Genomic DNA, 22,027 nt, shown 5'->3' on the forward strand with positions numbered 1-22,027 from the left:
AGGTTGCTTGTTGGTAGCGTGTAGCCATACGGGTGATTTTCACACCTTGATCTTGTGTCCTGTGGCCTTGTTGAACTGCTTTATTCATTCCAATATTTTTAATGGATTCTTTCGGATGTTCCATGTAGAAGGCGTGTTTTCTGCAAATAGAGTTTCACTTGTTCCTTTACAACCTGGATGCCTTTATCTCTTCTTCTTGCTTGACTGCCCGGCCAGAAGCCACAGTGCATGAGGGCAGGCTTCCAGCCTGGTTCCTGGTCTTGGGGGAGCAGTCCATCTTTTACCATGGAGCACGATGGCAGCTGTACCGTTTTTGTAAATGCCCTTTACCAGAGGAAGTTCCCTTCTGTTTTTAGTTTATTCAGCCTTTTCTGTTTTTGACTTTTAATCTTGAGAGTGTTTTGGATTTGCTTTTTCAGTGTCTTTTGAGATTTATGGCTTTTGTTCTGTTGATATGATATAGGCCAGTGACTTTCATAGATTCAGTCTTGGGACACACCCACTTGAATTTGGTGTACAATTCTTTTTTGAAAAGTGCTAGATTCTGTTTGCTGGTATTTTTTGTTAAGGATTTTGCATGTATATTTATGAGGGATATTGTTCTGTAGTTTTGTTTTCTTGTGTTTTTGGTTTTGATATCAGGAATATCTTCGCCTTGCAGGACAGGCCGGGAAGTGTTTCTTCCTTTATGTTTTGGATGAGCCTTAATTTCCGATACATTGTACGTTAACCAAAAGCATTTGTTTCTGAGGAAATTGTATCCTGTGTTTTCCCGTGGATCGACATTTGTTGTGCTCTCTTTAAAACTTCAAAAAAATTACATCCATTATTTCTTTTTTTTGTGCTTTGTGAAATTATAAAAAGCTTTTAAAACGCACAAGGAAGACCAGTGGCCTGGTGTTTAATGGTTAGCCCACCATGAAACGGTCGAGAAGTAAACGTTAGTGAGGTATCATCCACACACTGTTGCGTTCACCCGCTTAAGCTGCGCAGTCCAGTGGCTCCTAGTATGTTCAGCAGTTGTGCCGCCGTCACTGCAACCAGTTTTAGAACAAGTTCATCACTCACAATGGACCCCTGGACCCGTTAGCGGGACCCCAGCCCCTGGCACCCACTGACGTACTTTCTGTCTCTGTGGATCTGCCTCTCCTGGACTTTTCATGTCAGTGGAATCACACGGTGTGTGGCCTTCTGTCTGGCTCCTGCCATGTGTTTTTTTGTTTGTTTGTTTATAAATTTATTTATTTATTTGTTGGCTGTGTTGGGTCTTTGTTGCTGTGCGCAGGGTTTCTTTAGTTGCGAGAGCAGGGGCTACTCTTCATTGTGGTGCGCGGGCTCCTCACTGCCTCGGCTTCTCTTGTTGCAGAGCACGGGCTCTAGGCGCGTGGGCTTCAGTAGTTGCAGCACACGGGCTCCATAGTTGTGGTTCACAGGCTTTAGAGCACAGGCTCAATAGTTATGGCGCACGGGCTTAGTTGCTCCGTGGCATGTGGGATCTTCCTGGAGCAGGGATCAAACCCGTGTCCCCTGCATTGGCAGACAGATTCTTAACCACTGCACCACCTAGGAAGCCCTCCTGCCGTGTGTTTTTAAGGTTTGCGTGTGTTGTGTGTGTAACATTTGTGTTTTTTGTGGGATAAAACGACCTTGAACGCAGTCATGTTTCTTCACGAGAGGTCGTGGAAGTGGAGGAATCCTTTGCGGCTGTGGCAGAGGCTGGGGGTTTTCATGGCCCTGGGTGGGCCTTGGTGCCTTGGGACCCCCAGAGCGTGTTCAGGTTTTGTGGTGTGGGGGGCTGTCTCCCCTGGGAAGAGGGGTTTGTCATCTTCACGAGCTTCTCAAGGAGCTTCCCAAACCTTATCCAGAGTCTCTGTCAAATCTTTTTATTTAATTTTGAGGTTTATTTTCTTTAATTTTTTTTTTTTGGTTTATTTTTTGTTTTTGTTTCTGTTTTTGCTTTGTAAAAGTGTGCAGTAACGTGGTTGCTTAAAAAAATAAACACGAACAAAGTGTTTTCCAAGTTAAATCAGTAATTGTCCTTCATGATGCAACTTGATATGTATTTTTTTTAAGTGTGTTGTCCTTTTGGTGTTATTTTTACTGTAGGTGGTTAACTTTTTTTTGATCCGGGTTGTGGGGTCTGGTTTTGGCCATAGCGGCCCAGGCCTCTCATAGTTATTTCAGGGCCAACTTTATCTTTTCTAAACAAAATAAACTGGTGGGTCCCTCAGTTTCATTACTTCCCTCATCTGGAAAATTAGGTAAATAAGGATTGCAATTTCCTGAGGAGGCTCAAGTACTGAATGGGGTGGTGCTGGGAAAAGGCAGGAAGCTGGCCTGGTCCCTGTGCCGGCCGGAGGGGGACGGGGCCGGGCCTGCACCCTTTCTGCCCTGCCCTGCCCGGTCCTACCCGGCCCAGCCTGGTCCTGCCCTGCCCGGTCCTGCCCAGTCCCACCTGGCCCTGCCTGATCCTACCCAGCCTGGTCGTGCCCTACCCGGTCCTGCCTTGTCCTGCCTGGCCCTGCCCGGTCCTGCCCCACCTGGTCCTGCCCGGCCCTGCCCTGCCCAGTCCCACCCATCCCAGCCTGGTCCTACCCTGCCCGGTCCCGTCCTGCCTGGCCTGGCCACCTTCATTTCCCGGGAGCCCCCTCCCCAGGCCTCCTTCCCTCGGGGCGGCCCCCACCCTCTCTGAGCCCCACCAGCCCCCTGAACTTCTCAGCACGTGGACTGGTTTCTGTAGGTGGTTCGCTGTCCCCACAGAGACTCAGGTCCTGGGTGCAGGGCAGGGAGCGGCCTGGCTGGCTGGCTCCTAGCAGCTCTGGGGTGAAGGGCGGGTCACAGGTCGGGCGGCACAGGGCCTCCGTGACCCGGGCCCGGTGCCCACTTGGTGCCAGCGTACGTGCCAAGGTGGGGGACTGGGCTTCTCCTGTCTGCGCCCCCTCCCAGGTCCCGTGCTGGCTACCCCGAGGCCGTCCTCGCCCCTACTCCGCGTCCTGCCCGGATCCCCGCATGGAGTGTGGGGGGTCTGCTGGGGGCCTGGGGCGGCGGGCAGCTCCGCACTGGCCCACGTGTGAGGGTCGCTCCTGTCTTTTGCCGGTGGTGCCGACAGCGGGAGTTGGAGCTGCAGCGCCAGCGGGACAAGCACCGGATCCAGCAGCTCCAGCGGACGGTGAGGGAGCTGCGGGCACGGGAGGCCGCGCGCCCCTGCCCGGAGCCGGAGCCGGAGCCGGAGCCCGAGCCCGGGCGCCTCCGCGAGCAACAGCGGCGCCTGGAGAGGGCGCGGCAGCAGCTGCTGTGCGCTGCCGGGCTTCTGAGCAGCGTCCTCAACCAGACGGTGGACCGGTGAGCCGCTCAGGACCAGGCCCAGCTGGGCGCCCCGCGTCTCTCATGTCGAGGAGAGTCCCGAGTTTGGGGCCTGCCTTTGATTTTAGGCCCAGGGTTTAGTGACAGACTCTGCTTCTCATCCCGCATGTGTGGATGAGTCCGTGGCCAGCACTGTCTTGAAAGATAATGACAGCATTGTGGTTTTTCACTCTAATGTGACGGAAAGTCCAAGTTTCTTCCAGATTGGGTCTCTTGACGCCCCTTGACAGTTGCTCACCACCCGGAGGGTCTGGCGCGAGGCCAGGCCCCCAGGGGTGGGTGGTGCCCAGTGTCTCTGCAGCCCTTGCCTCTCCTGAGGCCCTGGGGCCGCTGCCCATGGGGCCAGGATGCGTCTTCCTGGTTGAGGACCCCGAGACTCTGCTGTTTGGTGGGAACAAACGTTGATTTGCCCTTTTCTGAGCACACAGAAGCTCAGACAGTACAGCCCTCTTCTCTGTAACTGGGTTGAGTTAACGGAGCAGCAGAGTCTCGCTTAGGATGGCGTTTTATTGGCCGACTCAGAGTCCCAGCAGAGAGCAGTGGGGGAGGTGGACAGTGGCTGGAGGTTTCCGGGCTTCACAGACTGCCCACCCCCGGGTGGTGCTGCTTCCCAGCTGCCACGGTCACTGTGGGGCTCCCTGGGTGCCGTGCGGACTGCCTGCCGGCTGGGGCCTACGTGCCCCTTCTGAGTGTCCGTGTGCTTCTGCAGGACCATCAGTGATTGGACGTCGTCCAACGAGAAGGCAGTGGCGTCTTTGCTGCACACGCTGGAGACACTCAAGTCTGAACTGGGCGCGTCCAGCTCCTGCCAGGTGAGACCAGCTTTCTTGGTCACCGTGGCCGGTGCTGCCCGCCCCCTCCGCCTGTTCTATGGTTGGCTCGGTGCACTGTCCCTGGCGCCCGCGCTGGACGCTGGTCCTGTTCTGTGGCCCACGCCCCGGCCCATCTGCTGCTCGTGCGCTCGTGTCGAGACTCTGGGCTGGAAGCACGCTGCCCGTCAGCCGCGTCGGGGGGCCTTCAGGAGTCCAGCTGCTGCTGTGAATTCCCAGCAAACTTCTGTGACAGTTAGGACATTGTGACGTTTGTCGTGGAAGCAGCACACGGCGCAGGCAGCAGGAGAGCCGACCCGCCGCTGTCCTGCACCCGCCAGGGCCTGGAAGGGACCAGCCTGTCCTGAGGGACCGTCCGGGATGAGCACGCTCTTCCCGCCGCCCCCCAGGCGCTGCCTCTGCCGACGGTGCTGTCAGAACAGGCAGGGGTCGTGTTTTGTAACAGGCTTCCTCTGTCGATGCCCAATGTTGTGCAAAGTCTGTTTTGTAGGAGATTGAAAGGAAATGTGACCTGATGGCTTTTGTCATTTCCTTCCCACACACAGCTTTGCCAGCCCTGCGGGCTTCCCAGCAACCCAAGTGTGTTGAAAGTTACAATCCCTGAAAAGAGCCAACAGTGGAAGCCACAAATAGCGTGTGCGCCTTTTGTTTGCACTTCTTTCTCTAGTTTCTTTAGGTGTAAGGTTAGATTGTTTATTTGGGATTTTTCTTGTTTCTTGAGGTAGGATTGTATCGCTGTAAACTTCCCTCTTAGAACGGCCTTTGCTGCATCCCATAGGTTTTGGATCATTGTGTTTTCATTGTCATTTGTCTCTAGGTATTTTTTGATTTCCTCTTTGATTTCTTCAGTGATCTGTTGGCGTATTATTTAGCCTCCATGTGTTTGTGTTTTTTACAGTTTTTTTCCTGTAATTGATTTCTAATCTCATAGCATTGTGGTCAGAAAAGATGCTTGATACAATTTCAATTTTCTTGAATTTACCAAGGCTTGATTTATGACCCAAAATGTGATCTATCCTGGAGAATGTTCCACGTGCACTTGAGAAGAATGTGTAATCTGCTGTTTTTGGATGTAATGTCCTATAGATATTTATTAAATCAAGCTGATTTATTGGGTCATTTAAAGCTTGTGTTTCCTTATTAATTTTCTGTGTGGATGATCTGTCCATTGGTGCAAGTGGGGTGTTAAAGTCCCCCACTGTGATTGTGTTACTGTCGATTTCCTCTTTCATAGTTGTTAGCATTTGCCTTATGTATTGAGGTGCTCCTATATTGGGTGCATATATATTTATACTTGTTATCTCCTCTTCTTGGATGGATCCCTTGATCTTTATGTAGTGTCCTTTCTTGTCTCTTGTAACATTTTTTACTTCAGAGTCTATTTTATCTGAGTATCGCTACTCCAGCTTTCTTTTGATTTCCATTTGCATGGAATATTTTTTCCATCCCCTCACTTTGTCTGTATGTGTCCCTAGGTCTGAAGTGGGTCTCTTGTAGACAGCATATATATGGGTCTTGTTTTTGTATCCATTCAGCCAGTCTGTGTCTCTTGGTTGGTGCATTTAGTCCATTTACATTCAAGGTAATTATCGATAACATGTTCCTATGACCATTTTCTTAATTGTTTTGTTTTTGTTTCTGTAGGTCCTTTTCTTCTCTTATGTTTCCCGCTTAGAGAAGTTCCTTTAGCATTTGTTGTGGGGCTGGTTTGGTGGTGCTGAATTCTCTTAGCTTTTGCTTGTCTGTAAAGCTTTTGATTTCTCCGTTGAATCTGGATGAGACCCTTGCTGGGTAGAGTATTCTTGGTTGTAGGTTCTTCCCTGTTATCACTTTAAATATATCGTGCCACTCCCTTCTGGCTTGCAGAGTTTCTGCTGAGAAATCAGCTGTTACCCTTATGGGAGTTCCCTTGTGTGTTATTTGTCATTTTTCCCTTGTTGCTTTTAATAACTTTTCTCTGTCTTTAATTTTTGTCAATTTGACTACTATATGTCTTGGCATGTTTCTCTTTGGGTTTATCCTGCCTGGGACTCTCTGTGCTTCCTGCACTTGGGTAGCTATTTCCTTTCCCATGTTAGGGAAGTTTTCAACTATAATCTCCTCCAGTATTTTCTCAGGTCCTTTCTCTCTCTATTCTCCTTCTGGGACCCCTATAATGCGAATGTTGGTGCATTTAACGTTGTCCCAGAGGTCTCTTAGGCTGTCTTCAGTTCCTTTCATTCTTTTTTCCTTATTCTTTTCTGCATCAGTGATTATCACCATTCTGTCTTCCAGGTCACTTACTCGCCCTTCTGCCTCAGTTAATCTGCTATTGGTTCCTTCTAGTGTATTTTTCATTTCAGTTATTGTGTTGCATATCTCTGTTTGTTTGCTCTTTAATTCTTCTGGGTCTTTGGTAAACTTTTCTTGCAACTTTTTGATCTTTGCATCCAGTCTTTTTTCAAAGTCCTGGATCATCTTCACCATCATTATTCTGAATTCTTTTTCTGGAAGGATGCCTATCTCCTCTTCATTTAGTTGTTTTTCTGGGGTTTTATCTTGTCCCTTCATCTGGTACAAAGTCTTTTGCCTTTTCATTTTCTCTGTCTTTCTGTGGCTGTGATTTTCAGTTCCACAAGATGAAATACTGATGATACTGCTTGATTGTGCTGTCTGCCCTCTTGAGGAGGAAGCTGTCTAGGAGGCTCCTGGGTGCTTCCTTATGGGAGGGACTGATGGTGGGTTGGGCTGGGTGGGTGGAGCTCAGTAAAACTGTAATCCGATTTGGTGGGTGGAGCTCAGTGACACTTTAATCTTCTTGTCTGCCAATGGGTGGGGCTGTGTTCCCACCCTGCTGGTCGTTTGGCCTGAGGCCACCCAGCACTGAGCTTACAGGCTCTTTGGTGGGGCTAATGGTGGACTCTGGGAGGGCTCACGCCAATGAGCACTTGTCAGAACCCCTGCCGCCAGTGCCCCTGTCTCCTCGGTGAGCCACAGCTGTCCCCCACCTCCTCAGGCAACCCTCCAACACCAGCAGGTAGATCTGGTTCAGTCTCCTATGGGGGTCACTGCTCCTTCCCCCTGGGTCCTGGTGAGCACACTTTTTTGTGTGCCCTGCAAGAGTGGAGTCTCTGTTTCCCCCAGTCCCGTGGAGGTTCTGCAATCAAATCCTGCTGGCTTTCAAAGTCTGATTCTCTGGGGATTCCTCCTCCCGTTGCTGGACCCCCAGGTTAGGAAGCCTGACGTGGGGCTCAGAACCCTCAGGACTTCTGTGGTATAACTGTTCTCCAGCTTGTGAGTCACCCACCCAGCATTTATGGGATTTGATTTTAACGCGATTGCGCCCCTCCTACCGTCTCATTGCGGCTTCTCTTTTGCCTCTGGATGTGGGGTGGGTTTTTTTGGTGAGTTCCAGTGTCTTTCTGTTGATGGTTGCTCAGCAGTTAGTTGTAATTCTGGTGCTCTTGCAAGAGGGAGTGAGCGCACGTCCTCCTACTCCGCCATCTTGATTCCTCTCCACCCCCTGCATTTAAAGACGAAGCCTTAACCGCGGGACCGTGAGGGAAGTCCCCAGAGTGCCTCCTCTTAGATGCGTGTGTGCCTTTTAACAAAACATTCTCAGACGCTGATCTTGTTTTCTCCTCAAGAAGAAAACGACGGCGGAGCTGCAGGTCCAGCTGGTGGATGTCCTGCTGAAGGACAACGAGTCCCTGAGCAGAGCGCTGAGCACGGTGACGCGGGAGAAGGCGGAGCTGTGCAGGGCCGTGTCCTGGCTGGAGAGGGCCCCCCGGGCCCCGAGGACCCCACAGGAGGGCTGCGCACGCAGGGTACGCGTCCTGGGGCTGCGGCGGCTGCAGGCCACACCCGCCATGCTGGCTCTGTTCACAGACTCGGACACCTGCACATGCTCACGCCTGCACACACGTGTGACCCTCCCCCCGAGATGGTGTGTGGTACCTGCTCGTGAAAGGAAACTTTGAGAATTGAATAATCTCAAAGAGTGTTATTTCATTTCTGCCTAATGAAAATAATATATAACTTCCTTGGTTGTGTAGTTTGATAGACGCTTTCTCAGGAATGCCTTGTTTTTTTCTTTTTTTACATTTAGGTGTTCTGTTTGTGATTTGCTTTATTTTATTTTTTAATTTTTTTTTTTTTACAATGAAAACATTTCCAAATTATTTTAAAATTTACATTCAGTTGAGCCTGCCTCTTGTTGGTGTGATGGCATCTGAGTCTCGCACGTGCATAGATTCTTGTGGCCCCTGTGGCCGCCTTGCTGGCAGAGCGTGAGGCAGCCTGTCCACCCTGCCCCCGCCCTGCCCCGGGCTTTGCCGCTGGGTTTCCTGGGCGTCTATAGGTGGAGCCGCGGGGCTGGGCCTTTGAGGGCCCCTTTGCTTCTGTGAAGCATTTGCGGCCCATCGGGCAGTGTCCGAAGCTCAGTCCCGCCCATTGCTGAGCAGCTCTGCCTGCCGTGGACCTGCCTCAGCTTGTGAGCCATGCTCCATACACGTCTGTGTGGACACAGGCTCCTTTCTCTCTGTAAATACCCAGCGGGGGGATTGCTGTGTCCAGCGGTCACCTTGTGTTGAACGTCCAGCGCTTTCCAGAATGGCCGTGTTTCAGTGAGCTTTCCCAGCTGCTCCCCGTCTACACTTGGTGTCGTCAGCACATTGCATTTCAGCAAGAATTCTGACAGGTGTGAGATGGTGTCTGTGGATCTTCTTTGGGGAAGTGTCCGTTAAAGTCTTTTGTCTCTTCTTAAATTGGATCCTTGTTTTTGTTTTTGTTTTATAAATTTATTTATTTACTTATTGGCTGTGTTGGGTCTTTGTTGCTGCTCGAGGGCTTTCTCTAGTTGCGGCCAGCGGGGGCTACTCTTCGTTGTGGTGTGTGCTGCAGCTTCTCTTGTTGTGGAGCACAGGCTCTAGGCCCGTGTCCCCTGTATTGGCAGGCAGGTTCTTAACCACTGTGCCTCCAGGGAAGCCCCTCATTTGTTTTCTTAGTTTTGCATTTTGGGAGTTCTTTATCTGGTCTGGATACAACTCCTTTGTCAGAAACGTGATTTGAGAATGTTTCCTCCCTGTCTGAGCTCTCTCTCCTGGATAGTGTCCTTTGCAAAATGCAAGTTTTTAATTTTGATGAAACTCCATGTATCAGTTTTTTCTTGTATAGACCGTGCCAAGTCTGACAGTTGTTCTTTGTGTGTTTAGTTCTGGATCTGTTTTCAGTGCATTTTTGTTCTGGTTTGAGGGGCAGGTCAAGGCTTGTTTTTATGCACGTTGGTTACTTCGTGACAAGACTGTCCTTTCTCCCTGAATTGTCTTTGTACCTGTGTCAAAATCATGCAACAGTATTTGTGTATTTATGTCTGGATTTTCTCTTCTGTCCGACTGATCTGTATGTCTGTCCTTTACCAGCTGCCTGATTAATGTAGGTTTATATTATTGTCAGATAGTGGAATGCTCCACTTTTTTTCTTCTTTTTCAAATCATTTGGCTAGTCTAGTTCCTCTGTCCTTCAATGTAAATGTTAGCCTCTTGCTGGTTATTTTGACTGGGATTTTATTAAATCTGTAGATCAAGATGGGAAGAACTGGGAAGGTAAAATGGTGTAGTCGGTTCGCAAAACAGTCTGGCAGTTCCTCCAGACAGATGGAGCTGCTGTCTTCCCCAGCAATCCCACTTCCCATTTTACCCTGGCAAAATGAAAATACATGTCCACGTGAAGACTTGTTCACAAGCTTTCTTTTTTTTTTTTTTTTAAGTTCTTCTAAACTCTTTTTATTTCCATTGATTTTTTTAAATACATCTTTATTGGAGTATAATTGCTTTACAATATTGTGTTAGTTTCTGCTGTACAACACAGTGAATCAGCTGTATTTATATATATATCCCCATATCCCCTCCCTCCCGCCACTCCCTCCCACCCTCCCTATCTCACCCCTCTTAGGTCGTCACCCATCATCGAGCTGATCTCCCTGTGTTATGCAGCAGCTTCCCACTAGCCATCTATTTTACATTTGGTGGTGTATATATGTCAGTGCTACTCTGTCACTACATCCCAGCTTCCCCATCCCCTCCCCACCCCGTGTCTTCAAGTCCGTTCTCTGCATCTGCATCTTTATTCCCGCCTTGTCTCTAGGTTCATCAGTACCATTTTTTTAGATTCCATATATATGAGTTAGCAGACAGTATTTGTTTTTCTCTTTCTGACTTACTTCACTCTGTATGACCGTCTCTAGGTCCATCCATGTCTCTACAAATGTCCCAATTTCATTCCTTTTTATGGCTCAGTAATATTCCATTGTATGTATGTACCACATCTTCTTTATCCATTCATCTGTCGATGGACATTTAGGTTGCTTCCATGTTCTGGCTATTGTACATAGTGCTGCAGTGAACACTGGGGTGCATGTGACTTTTGGAATTATGGTGTTCTCTGGGTATATGCCCAGTAGTGGGATTGCTGGGCTGTCTGAGGACCATCTTCTTTTCTGTGTCAGGGGGACTTCTGTTGCTAGAGTGTCTCCAGAAGAGACCAGGCTGTGTTCGAACCTGGAAATGTGGTCTCTTCCTTCTGCCCCAGCAGGGAGGGCCCCCGGCTCAGCACCTCCCTCCTCCGAGTCCTGCCCTGAGTTGTGGGCAGCATGGCCAGGCTGCCTTGGAGGCCACTGGGCTCGCAGCCTGAGTGCTCCGAGCTGCCCTTGGCCCTCGGGGACAGGCTTGACTCTCCCTGTGGGGCCCTTCTTCTGTCCCTATGTCCCCCTCTGCCCCCCCCAGCTCTGGGGTGCTCGACACAGCGTGGTGTCCAGGCCACCTGCCAGTGTTGGGACACATGGCCTGGCCACGGTGTCCACTCTGCACAGCGTGGGGCCCTCCTGAGGGGTCCAGGATGTGTGGGTCGATGGCATTGGAACAGGGCTGGGTGTCTGCATCTGCCAGGGAGGACAGGGCTGTCTGATAGTCTTAAAGTTTTGAAATCAGGGTGATTTCTCAAATGTGAATGTTTTGTTTTTAATAAGAATATACTTTTTGTGCAGTCACACCTCAGTAAATGGTAATAACCCACCCTTGAGTGGTAACAGTCTGGTTAATAGTCACCTAACAAATGGGCACCACTGAGAAGAGGCTGAAGAGGGACCCGCTGGCTGGCGCCCACCCAGGCCTGCCCGTGTCCAGAGGACACAGCGTGGAGGGCGGCTCAGGGCTGGGAGAGGTCACCACTGTGCTCTGAGCCACTTTTCTAGAGATGCTCTCCCAGGAGAGCTGCTGTGTAGACTTGCTGTCTGTGGTCATTGCAGAGGTCGGACAGATCTGCACGGAAGCCGGACAGGGCAGTCTCACCAGGCTCAGCACGACACCCAGACCCAGCGTTGCCCACGCTGGAAGCTGGTGCCTGCAACGCCAAGGTAAGATCGAGCCCGTGGGCAGTGTGTGGACACCATCCCATGGCTGCTCCTTTCTTATTTAAGATTTGTTTTTAGACAAGTTATAAGTTCATGGCAAAATTGAGGGGAAGCTACGGAGATTTCCCAAACCCTCTGCCCCACCGTCCACTCCCCCCGGACGGTGCGTGTGTTGCAGTTGATAGATCCGTGTCATCACAGTGTCATCACATGGGGGCTGCTGTTGGGGCTGCACACTCTGTGGGATTGACACGTGTAAGGTGACACGTGTCCCCCACGACAGTGTCACGCAGAGCATTTTCACTGCCCTGGAGATCCTCTATGTTCTGCCCGTGGTGCCGTCTAAAATCCTGGGTTAAGGTGTGAAACTCGTGGTGCTTGAATCACAGATAGTAGTGTCCGCAGCCTGAAAAAGCCTCGACCCACAGCTCAGCCAGTGCTTCTGACGGGGAGACCCAAGCTGTGGGTCTCTCTCAAGGGAAAACTTGTATTAGGATGTGGGCCCCCACCTCTGCCTATGGCCGTAGGTTTCCCGCAGCCTCCCCCACGCCTGACGCCCACGGACCTGTGATGAGACCCCCGCCCGCCCCTAGTTTGTTCCATGCCTAGTGGTCCAGTTCCTGGGCGCTCGTGGGGCTCCTCTGATGCTGGTGAAGGGTCCGCTGTGCTCTGCATTTTGTCTGATGAACAGGATCCTGCTTGGAACAGCAAGGCTGTTTCTGGTTACAGATGTCGAGTGGAGCTGACTGCTGCGATCATTTGCTGAGGAACAAAGTCTGGTTCTTTTTAAAGCACCTGGTAGGAGTGAGGTGTGGAGACTTGTGAGAAGGATGTCGTCCTGTGGTTAAGTTTCACTTGTTTTTGTTTTTTTTAGATGGAAAAATTGTACCTTCATTATTTGAGAGCAGAGAGCTTTAGAAAAGCTCTGATTTATCAGAAGAAGTATCTTTTGCTGTTGATCGGTGGCTTCCAGGACTCTGAACAGGAGACACTCTCCATGATCGCTCACTTGGGAGTGTTTCCTTCCAAGGCGGATAAGAAAGCCGCAGCGTCGCGCCCGTTTACCAAGTTCCGCACTGCCGTCAGGGCAGTGATCGCCATCTTCAGGTACCGCCGAGGCACAGGACGCCTGGCAGCGGGTTTGGGGTCGTTTAGTCTTTGAAACTCTACAACGGTTTCCTCTTTTAAGGTGAATATAGACGACCTTTGTCTCCAGAAACCATGCTGTGTAGAGTTGCACCTTCTAAGACAGCAGGGTTTAAGGGTGCATTTTTACTGTAAAACACAGCCTTCCCCTTAGCGGGATTCTCATGGCCACAGGCATGTCTGATCAAGCTGAAAACTGCATTATGACTCTCTGCTGCCATAGGGGATTTTGACTATTTCAAAATTAACAGTGATGAAAATCTATTTTATTTTATAATTTAAAATGTTTCTGTATTTCTAAAAACGCCTGTCCCACTAAGAATTGTGCCTCTGTCTGCTCTGGTGCCCACGGAGGTGCCTTCTCCAGGCTGCGCTCACCTCCGTCTGTGGGCCGGGGTGCAGCGGGAGGGGCGGGGTCCCATCGCCTCCCTCCGAGTTCTCAGGACCGCTGCCCGCCGCACACCTGCCGGCCCCTCTGTCACCCGTCCCTCCGCCCGTGCATCCGCCCTGCAGGCTGGGGGCGCGCCCGGTGCCGGGAAGGACGTCGGGCGCGGGGCGGGGGCGGGAGGCAGCCCCACTCCCGCCCGTCCTTCCAGCAGCGCGGAGCCCAGGCGCCTCCCGGGGCTGCCGGGCCCCCACACCGCTGGGCTCAGGTCCGTGCGGGTGAGGACGCGTGGAGCGGAGGGGCTCCGTGCTCCTGCCCCCGCTGTCCGGGGTCCGGGGGTGTCTGGATTGTCTTGGTTCTTTTCACTCCTGTTTTTAATGTTTTTCTTCCCTTTTTTTTTTTTGTAGGTTACGCTTTTTGGTCAAGAAATGGCAACAAGTAGACGGTAGAGGAGCGCTAGCGCCAGGCTGCGCGCGCCGTCCAGGTGCCCGCCCCGGCCCCGGCCCCGGCCCCGCCCCTGCCCCTGTGCCGCCACACCCAGGTACCTGCCCCCCGCCACGCCTCCAGCCCCGCAATGCCACGCCCCACCGAGGTACCCGCCACGCCCCCACCCCGCCCCCTGCACCGCTCGCCCAGGTGCCCGGCCACGCCACGCCCCTAGTACCACCACGCCCCCAGCAACCCTCCTACCGCCCTGCCCCCGTACCGCCCCACCCATGCCACGCCCCATCCCCGCCCCCTGAACCGCCCACGCCACGCCCCAGCACCTCCTGGGGGCCCGGGAGGGGCGGGGCAAGGAGCACCGGGAGAAGCAGAGGTCAGGCCAGTGCGCCTGCGCCTGTGGGAGGCGAAGGGCGGGAACAAGTCCACGCTGATGGATGGAAGTGGTTCAGAGAAGCGAAGTGATGACAGAAGAATACAGAGATGCTAAATGTATCGACCAGTAGCTTATTTTCAATAGGAAGTCTTCTTTATTCCCCAGAATGGAGTGAAGCTCTGCTTCCCGCTGTGCGCGGCTCCAGGGGCATCCCTGCCTCCGGCCCGGCCTGGCCCGGCTGCGGGTGGCCGCTTCCCCGTCTGGGCCGCAGTGGGCGGCGCCCTTCACGGCCACTGCGCTTCCCTGCGGTGCTGGTCAGCCTTGGTTTCCACCTGTGAATCCTTACGTCTTGAAATCAGGTGGCTTTGAGGTTCTTAAGGAGGTCCCCCCACATGCCCTGCCCCCGGTGCACCTGGTGGTCTCCAGGGCTTCTGCCCCGCCCGCTCCGCAGAGCCGGGTGCAGGAGACCCACCCAGGCGCACCCGGCGCTCTGCGCGCTCCTCCAGGACGCTGCCCACCCGGCCGCGGGGGTCAGGGTCGGTCTTGCAGGGATGAAAGGCCGGTGCTCAAAACTCAGGTTTCTTCTAGAGATTGCTTTAATATAGGGTCTATAACTAGTACTTTTAAATGTTGTGAAATTGCATGCAGACTTTTAAAAGCTTATAAATTTTAAATTTTGGTGGATGGGCCTTCCTACTAAAATGCATCCTCTTTTCTTAATCCCTTTGTTAAATAATTCTGGGGGAAGGATTCCTGGTGCCACGGCGGCAGCAGTCTCCACCCGACACCCGCAAGTCCCCACCAACCCGGGACGTGTCTTCCAGCCACGCCAGCGACCCTGTGCCAAAAATGTCCCCACGCAGGAGGGACAGGTGAGCGGTGGTGCTCCAGCTGCGTTTCCACTGCAGGGCTGTAGCCACCGTCGCAGCCCGTCTGCAGAGCCGGCCACGTGCGGAGGTGTCCCCGGGCAGATTTGTGTGGGTGCCCAGGTCCACCTGTAATGGAAGGGCCCCCGGCACACGTGAAATCTCCCCCTGTGAACATACATACATACACGCAAAGCTTTGATGTAGCTTTATTTAATCTCTTTTTTTGGAATTTGGGGTTTTTTTGCACTCATAATGTGCTTTTATACTTACAGCTCATTTAGCAATTGAGATGCTACAGTGATAAAGTTAAACATCCATAAATTATTTGGGGGAAAAACTGTTTTCAATTAAAAATATAGTCAGGAGGCTTTGTGGTTAAACTGTAGGATGTAATTTTGTTTAAAAATTGAAGTGAAGAAAGGTCTCCCTGATGGCTGTAACTGTCATGTTCTGAGGCCCTGGGTGTAACATGGTTGTGTGGTGTGGTCCTGACTGTGAGATTTCTCTTCCAAGTGCTGCTTGTGAGAGATGTGCTTTCCATTTCCATTTCTCCAGATTGAAATGTAAATAATAACAATCCTATTCAAATGCTCGAATATGATTATGAGTCATTTACTTAATTCTTTCGACTATGACTTCTACAGTATTTGGAACCTACCCGTGAAGTGAGAAGAGTTCAGTTTGTGTCTCTGGTATTTGACACATGCATGTGAAGGCTTGTGCAGGCGTGTCGTCTGCTCTCTCTGTGTGTGCTTTCCTGAAATTCTAAAATGAGCTTGTCAGAGCAAAACGCATCATCCACCTCTGCTCTCGGACAGCAGAAATCAAACCCTTGTTTGCTCTCCCGCTCCATGGCCTCTGGTTGGTGATCACATCTCCGTACGAGCTGCACGTTAGGAGTGTGATGACCTCGGGCGTAACCGCCCTGATGGGAGAAGCCAAACCCAGGAGTGTGCTCGGCACCGCCGTGCAAGAGGCTGGTGCTCCCGCCTCGTGGGTCTCTGCCGATGGTTTCCCACCAGTACGTGTGGTTCCTCACAGAAACGTGTTTTTTGAAGATTTTAGTCCCAGAGAGAGGCAGGGAACGCAGCAGTGTGAGTCTGTGCGGGCCCAGAAGCCCGGTTCTGTTTGGGGAGGGCAGAGGTTCTCAAGGTAGCTGTGGCTCCCCTGTGCCCGGGCTGGTGATACCTTCGAAGGAGTAGGCTGAGGCCTCTTTCACGTGGACAGCGCACAGGTGGGTGGGACGCCCCCTGCCCTGGAGAGGAAGTGAGAAGTGATGCAGCCAGGGGCCAGGCAGAGGGACACTGGGCAGAATCCATTTGGGATGATAGACTCATATGTGAAGATTTAGTGAATTAAGTAATATACAGTAGTTTTTAGTTGTTTTAACTTGGAGATATTGTAAAGAAGTTAGCTTTTTTTTTTTTTGGTTTCTTTTATTTAAATTTATTTATTATTTTATTGGCTGTGTTGGGTCTTTTTTGCTGTGCCCAGGCTTCCTTTTTAGTTGCGGTGAGTGGGGGCTACTCTTCGTTGTGGTGCGCGGGCTCCTCAGTTGCCGTGGCTTCTCTTGTTGTGGAGCTCAGGCTCTAGGTGTGTAGGCTTCAGTAGTTGCAGCACATGGGCTCAATAGTTGTGGTGCACGGGCTTAGTTCCTTTGCAGCATGTGAGATCTTCCTGGAGCAGGGATCAAACCTGAGTCCCCTGCATTGGCAGGCAGATTCTCGACCACTGCGCCACCTAGGAAGCCCCTAAAGAAGTTAGTTTTAAAGCACTACGTAGCACTTTTTTAAAAAAACCTTACTTTTTTTCGTTTGTCGTAAAGAAAAAATATGAAGGTGAGAACCACCTAGTTTACCCCCTTTCCCATGAGTGTCGGGTCTGTGGGCCCAGCACCGCTGTGCGTCCGCACTGATTGCATTCACACCGTCTGCTGAGTTCAACTCTTTTTGTTTGTTTCTTGGTTTGTATGTTTGAAGATCCAATCCCTCCCCAAATCCCAGATCAGAAAGATCCCTGACTGCTTCTCAAGACCCGGAGCGTTCCTTGACGGAGTACATTCACCATTTAGAGGTGATCCAGCAGAGATTGGGAGGCGCACCGCCAGGTAACGAGAGTTAGAGCACACCTCTGCCGGGTGCCAGCCCTGCAGAGGAGACCGCCGGGTCCAGCTTAGTCACTCTCCTTAGTTTCAGTCCTGCTAATCAGCCGTCACGAATCGTATCAGGAGGGTTGTAAGTGGAGACACCCGGGCTGGGGCGGGGGTTACAGGACGCACAGCGTGGGGGTCACGGTGGCTCAGACTCACAGCAGACGCGAAGACTGTGTTTACAGGGTGTCGTTTGTCCAGCGTTTCTCAACCCTCATAATTTAAATCACTGCGAATCTTAATTGCTATTCTTATTTTTACCAAAAATAAGACTAATTCTGTGGTAGTGTTTCAGAACTGTGGAATTCTTCCTAAAAGACGTGAAGGCGTCTAACAAGTTGCTTCCTTATTTCTACTCGTGTTTAGGTTCCCCTTCAGAGGAGTCCCGCTGCCAGAAGACTAAGCAGTGAATAAAGGCCCGTGACAGTTGTATCTGAGGAAGAGGTTTGGGTTTTGGAGGGGAGCTCGTGCCGTGGTGGGCGTGCTGGGCGGTGCGCGTGCCAGCCGGTGTCGTCGCTAGGTGTTCTCAGCCTTGTGCTTTGCTGCAAAGCCCAGTGGAGCCATGTTCTGTGTAACTTCAGCACATCTTAGCTTCTCACCTTGATGAAGTGGCTGTGTGCTCATGAGCGACGGGCACCTGCCCGTCCTGTGTTGGTCCAGCCTCCCTGCCACCCATGGAGGGTGAGCAGAGGGTGTCTCCCTGTTGTTTATTTTCTTAGAGTGGACAGCTGGAAACTTGGTTTAAAACAAAAACAAAAAAAAACCCAGAAAGAATAAAATTAAAGCCCTGGTATATTTGTGAATGGCCCTGTGTTTTTCTGTTTTATCCAGTGTACTTTTATCACTGGCAAAAAAGTAAAACATAGACTTAGAATTTATATTAAACTGTGAGTCAGAAATTTTCAGTGGAACTCAAAGCACTAGTATGACAAATAGCTACATGCCTGTTGATTCATCTTGCTGGGTTTCTTATTTTACTTACATCAGGTGCTGTTGCTACGTATTTCTTAGGACTACAATCCTTTTAGGTTTTACTTGTGCTCCCGTGTACCTGGTGGTGATATCTAGCTGGTGTCCTTTACCCAAACATCTGCTGTGAGCATACATTTATAAGTATCTCAATGTGTGTTTCTAGGACCTTTGAACATGACATTTATTCTCTTGGGCTTGGTTTTAATATAAAACAACTTTTTCTAAGTCCCCACTTACTTATTTTGGGATAGGCTTTCCCTTCAGTCTGTGACTCTGGTGCACCTCTGCATTTTCTGCTTCTTAGCCAACACTGCTTTATATTTTTCCCAATTTTCCACCAAGTTCTGGAATGGTCACTGCTTTATAATTTTCCCAGTTTTCCACCAAGTTCTACATTCTTCTGATTGATGTTGCTGAAGCCAAAATCTTGACCAGCTGCGGGAGCAGGAATCCAAGGAATGTCTCTTCACTTTCAACATCCAGAAGAATTATGATTGAAATTGATGATCAAGCACTGAATAAATACCCATGTGCATCAATGTTAAGTTAGTGAGGGAGGGAGGGCCCACTTAAAGCCCTCACACCAGTTTGTGAACATAAAGTGCCTCCTTTTGGGGAAGAACACAGGTCATACCTGCAGATGAGGGAGATTCTTCTTCAGGGTAAAGCACCAGCTGATTAGAGAGACTGATGCAACTAGAGAACCACCAGTTCTGCCCCCAGTGAAATAAGTTCACGGTAGGTTCATCAACAGGTCCTAAAACCAAGGCGAAGTTCCACTTCCCCGGTGCAGGGGCCCGGGAGTGTCCACTGTGACCGCGGCTCATGGCAGGTGGGCAGATGTGTGGGCTGCCTGGCACGATGCCGTGTGAGGTGCACAGTCTCCCCCCGTTTACAGGTGGAGGGACAAGTGACACGGAACCACAAGAAAGACACATGGGATGTTCTGTAAGCAACTGGCCTGGTTTCATCAAACAGGCAACGTTACTCAGAAAACAAAAGTGGGGCCTGTTTTATGTTAAAGGAAAGTAAGGAGACACAACCAAATGCACGTGCGAAACATACTTAGTTCCTAATTTGGGGGGAAGCAGCTGTGAGGTTGTTTTGGGGGTAACTGGGTAAATCTGAATATGTACTGGATAGCAGGTGTTAGAGGGATGCATGCTAACTTTCTTAGGTGTGGTCGTGGTTATTGAGACAACAGTGCTCTTAGGAGCTGAATTGTTTAAGAAAAAGGAGCCATAACAGATGCAACTTACTTTGAAATGGTTCCGTTAGGAAAAAAAATACCATGTATATGCATTAAGGAAACGTGCAAAATCTTTTTAAAATACTGTAGATTGAATCTAGTTAGTGTATGGTTATTTTTTGAAAATTTTCATAATGAAAGATGAAAAGAATGCCATGACCAACTGCAGTCTGAATCAACTGCAGGACACTGTGTCAGCCCAGGCAGAAAAACAGAACCATGCTAGGCTTTCCAGCTGAGGGAATTCAGTCCGAGGATTTGATCACTGATGATGGGGGAGCCCATTCCCTGGGGCTGGCGGGTCAGGGGAGCGGTTCCTGGGCTCCCGGGACACCAGGATGGGGCCCCTCTGTCAGGAGCTGACCCCACGGAGGAGATGTGTCAGCATCACCGTGCAGGGAGAGATGCCGTCTTTCTCTTCCTGCCCTTCTGTTCACCAGACTAGACAAGGGCGCCTGGGACAGGTCCTTGCAGGAGTTGGCACCTTGTGCAGGACAGACAGGAGTTGATCTGAAAGGACACTGTTGGCTACTAAGGATCTTTTCTCACCCACCCATACTGAGTTACCCAAGTGCACCTGCCTGATGAGGGTCATTCTTCATTCCAAGGAAGGCCCATGAGGTGTCGTATCTCAGTGGCACCTGGGCTCCTCCCTCAGTGCTGGTCCTGTAGTTCAATTCTGACACTGCCTTGGGTCAGCACAGCACCTTTATGTTAAAGACTTGGTCCCAGAAGATGGCCACGTTGACAGTGGCCACCAGTGGGGCCCCTGGGCTATCCACACTTCTACCTGGCCGGCTACAAACTCATCCTGGGTATCAAAGCTGCAGGTATTTGTCCAGATCTCACTTGAAACCCACAGCCTACGGCTTCTTCAGTCAATAGGCCGGAGCAGCACACCCAGATGTGGTCCTATCAGAGCCCACACGTGCCAAGCCCCGGTCTTTCTTAGCTGTCGGCAGTGCATGGCGTAGCCGCTTGTCTTTCACGTTGGAAGGGAGACCGTGATAGTCCACAGACCACTAATTTCGTGGAATTTAGCTCTCACCATCCACGGGATCTAGGGAACTACTTCCTGCTCCCTAGGACCAATCACTGTGATGTCTCTAATGCATCAAAGTGGTATTATGATGTCCAGACAAAGACCCCAAGATAAAGTAGGCATGTTGTCTCTGCCAGCTGAAATCGAACGGATCATCTAATTGGTACTGAGAAAAAAGCGATAAGGAAGCCTCAATGTAAAACCTTTTGTGACTGCACTTGGGGCAGATGCTGCTGCTTCTGGACCCGTATCAGGAGTTTATCCTAGACTTCCCTGGTGGCACGGTGGTTGAGAATCCACCTGCCAGTGCGGGGGCATGAGTTCAATCCCTGGTGCGGGAAGATCCCAGACCACAAAGCAACTAAGCCCATGTGCCACAACTACTGAGCCCACGCACCACAACTACTGAAGCCCTCACACCTGGAGCTCGTGCTCGCTGCAGCTAGAGAAAGCCCACTCACAGCAGCAAAGACCCAACACAGCCAGTAAATAAATTAATAACTAAATAAAGTTTATCGCAAAGCAGCCTAAAGAAGTGTAACAAATAATGAAACTGGATGTAAACAGCAGCATTCCATTGAAAACCAGAAATAGTATTGTCTGTGGGCTGCTATGATGACATACCGTAAACTGGGAGGCTTATAACCAACAGAAATTTGTCTCACGGTTCTGGAGGTGCCCGCAGGGTGGGGTTCTGGTGAGGGCCTCTTCTGGGTTGAAGACGGTGGGTTATTCCTTGTATCTTCACGTGGTGGAGTGCACCGGGGGAGCAGGCACCCTTGTGGCTCTCATAAGGGCACTAATCTGGTCCATGAAGCTCCACTGTCACAGCCTCATCTACTTCCCAGAGCTCGCACCTCCTGATGCCATCCCACTGTGGGTAGGATTTCAACATAGGAGTTTTGTCTGTCACAGGTGCACACAGAGCTGGGCCTGAAAGGGTGTATGTAAATGACTCAGTGTGTTGTCAGACTCGTGCTGAATCTTCGACTTCACTGTCCTCCTCAGCCTCATCTGTGGTCTCGTGGGACGTTCCCTATGACCAGCTGGCAGAACAGGAAGAAGCACAGGTTTGTTCTGCAGCTGGATCACACACTGTGCTGGCCTCAGCCAGAAGTAGACAGTTGCCACACACACCCAGCTTAGGGGATTTGGGAGATTTCCAGTTGGCAAACTGGGTAGTACCTCGGTGCTCCGTTTCATGTGGACCTGGCTTCCTGACCCATAAGCATTCTTATGGGCAACTGATTGTCCGTCTGGCCGATACCTGACAGGGAAAAGACTGCAAGGTGGTATCAAGGAGACCTGCCTCCCATGGACACCCACTGTGGAAGCACAGTCTGGTGGACAGGATGACTTGCCTGTGGGTGTCACTCAGCCTCTTTCTTTCAGTGGCAGGAAAGGAGACTTGCACTGGTTCAGCAACAAGACCTCTCACAGAGGCTTCCTGGCTTCTTCCACTTCTCAGTGCCTGAACTGCCAACAGCAGAGGCGGGGTTGAGACCTCGATGTGGCAAGCTGGCTCCCTCCGTCACAGAGGAGGCAGTGGTCGGTCCCACCAGGAAGACACATTCCAGGTGCAACCTCAGCTCTCCTGCCCACGGTGCATCTGCTGACGCCACTCTCTGTGCCCTTGGAGGCGCCTCATTCGCTGCTGTAGCGCTGCATGACGCTGCCTCTTAGCAGCAGGCATATTTTAAAGCAATGAAAGTGCAGGATGAGCTCACATGTACAATCCACTGGTCTTACCACGCTGGAGGAGGTCATCGAGAGGACATGAGCGCCAGCTGACCCGTGAGCTGGCCCTGGGCCATCGGA

At 51.0% G+C, this 22,027-nt stretch overlaps 1 protein-coding gene across 14 annotated transcripts in view; it reads left to right on the top strand.

Moving 5' to 3' along the window:
• PCNT (pericentrin) overlaps positions 1-20,602 on the top strand; it is a 111,796-nt gene extending 91,194 nt beyond the window's left edge. For 5 of the 14 annotated variants that reach the window (XM_057696650.1, XM_057696652.1, XM_057696659.1 and 2 more), the window contains 9 exons: positions 3,110-3,342; positions 4,073-4,175; positions 7,820-7,999; positions 11,476-11,583; positions 12,455-12,687; positions 13,519-13,652; positions 14,677-14,800; positions 16,777-16,904; positions 17,313-20,601. In XM_057696650.1, the coding sequence (XP_057552633.1) occupies positions 3,110-3,342; positions 4,073-4,175; positions 7,820-7,999; positions 11,476-11,583; positions 12,455-12,687; positions 13,519-13,652; positions 14,677-14,800; positions 16,777-16,904; positions 17,313-17,356 (1,287 nt within the window). In that variant the 3' untranslated portion in view covers positions 17,357-20,601. Of the gene's footprint in view, positions 1-3,109; positions 3,343-4,072; positions 4,176-7,819; positions 8,000-11,475; positions 11,584-12,454; positions 12,688-13,518; positions 13,653-14,093; positions 14,288-14,676; positions 14,801-16,776; positions 16,905-17,312 lie in introns of those variants that run through there. The other 9 variants (XM_057696657.1, XM_057696662.1, XM_057696654.1 and 6 more) reach the window with 8 other exon arrangements.
• Positions 20,603-22,027: the final 1,425 nt, after the last annotated feature.

The sequence above is a fragment of the Hippopotamus amphibius genome, chromosome 10 (genome assembly GCF_030028045.1).
Source record: "Hippopotamus amphibius kiboko isolate mHipAmp2 chromosome 10, mHipAmp2.hap2, whole genome shotgun sequence".
NCBI lineage: Eukaryota > Metazoa > Chordata > Mammalia > Artiodactyla > Hippopotamidae > Hippopotamus > Hippopotamus amphibius.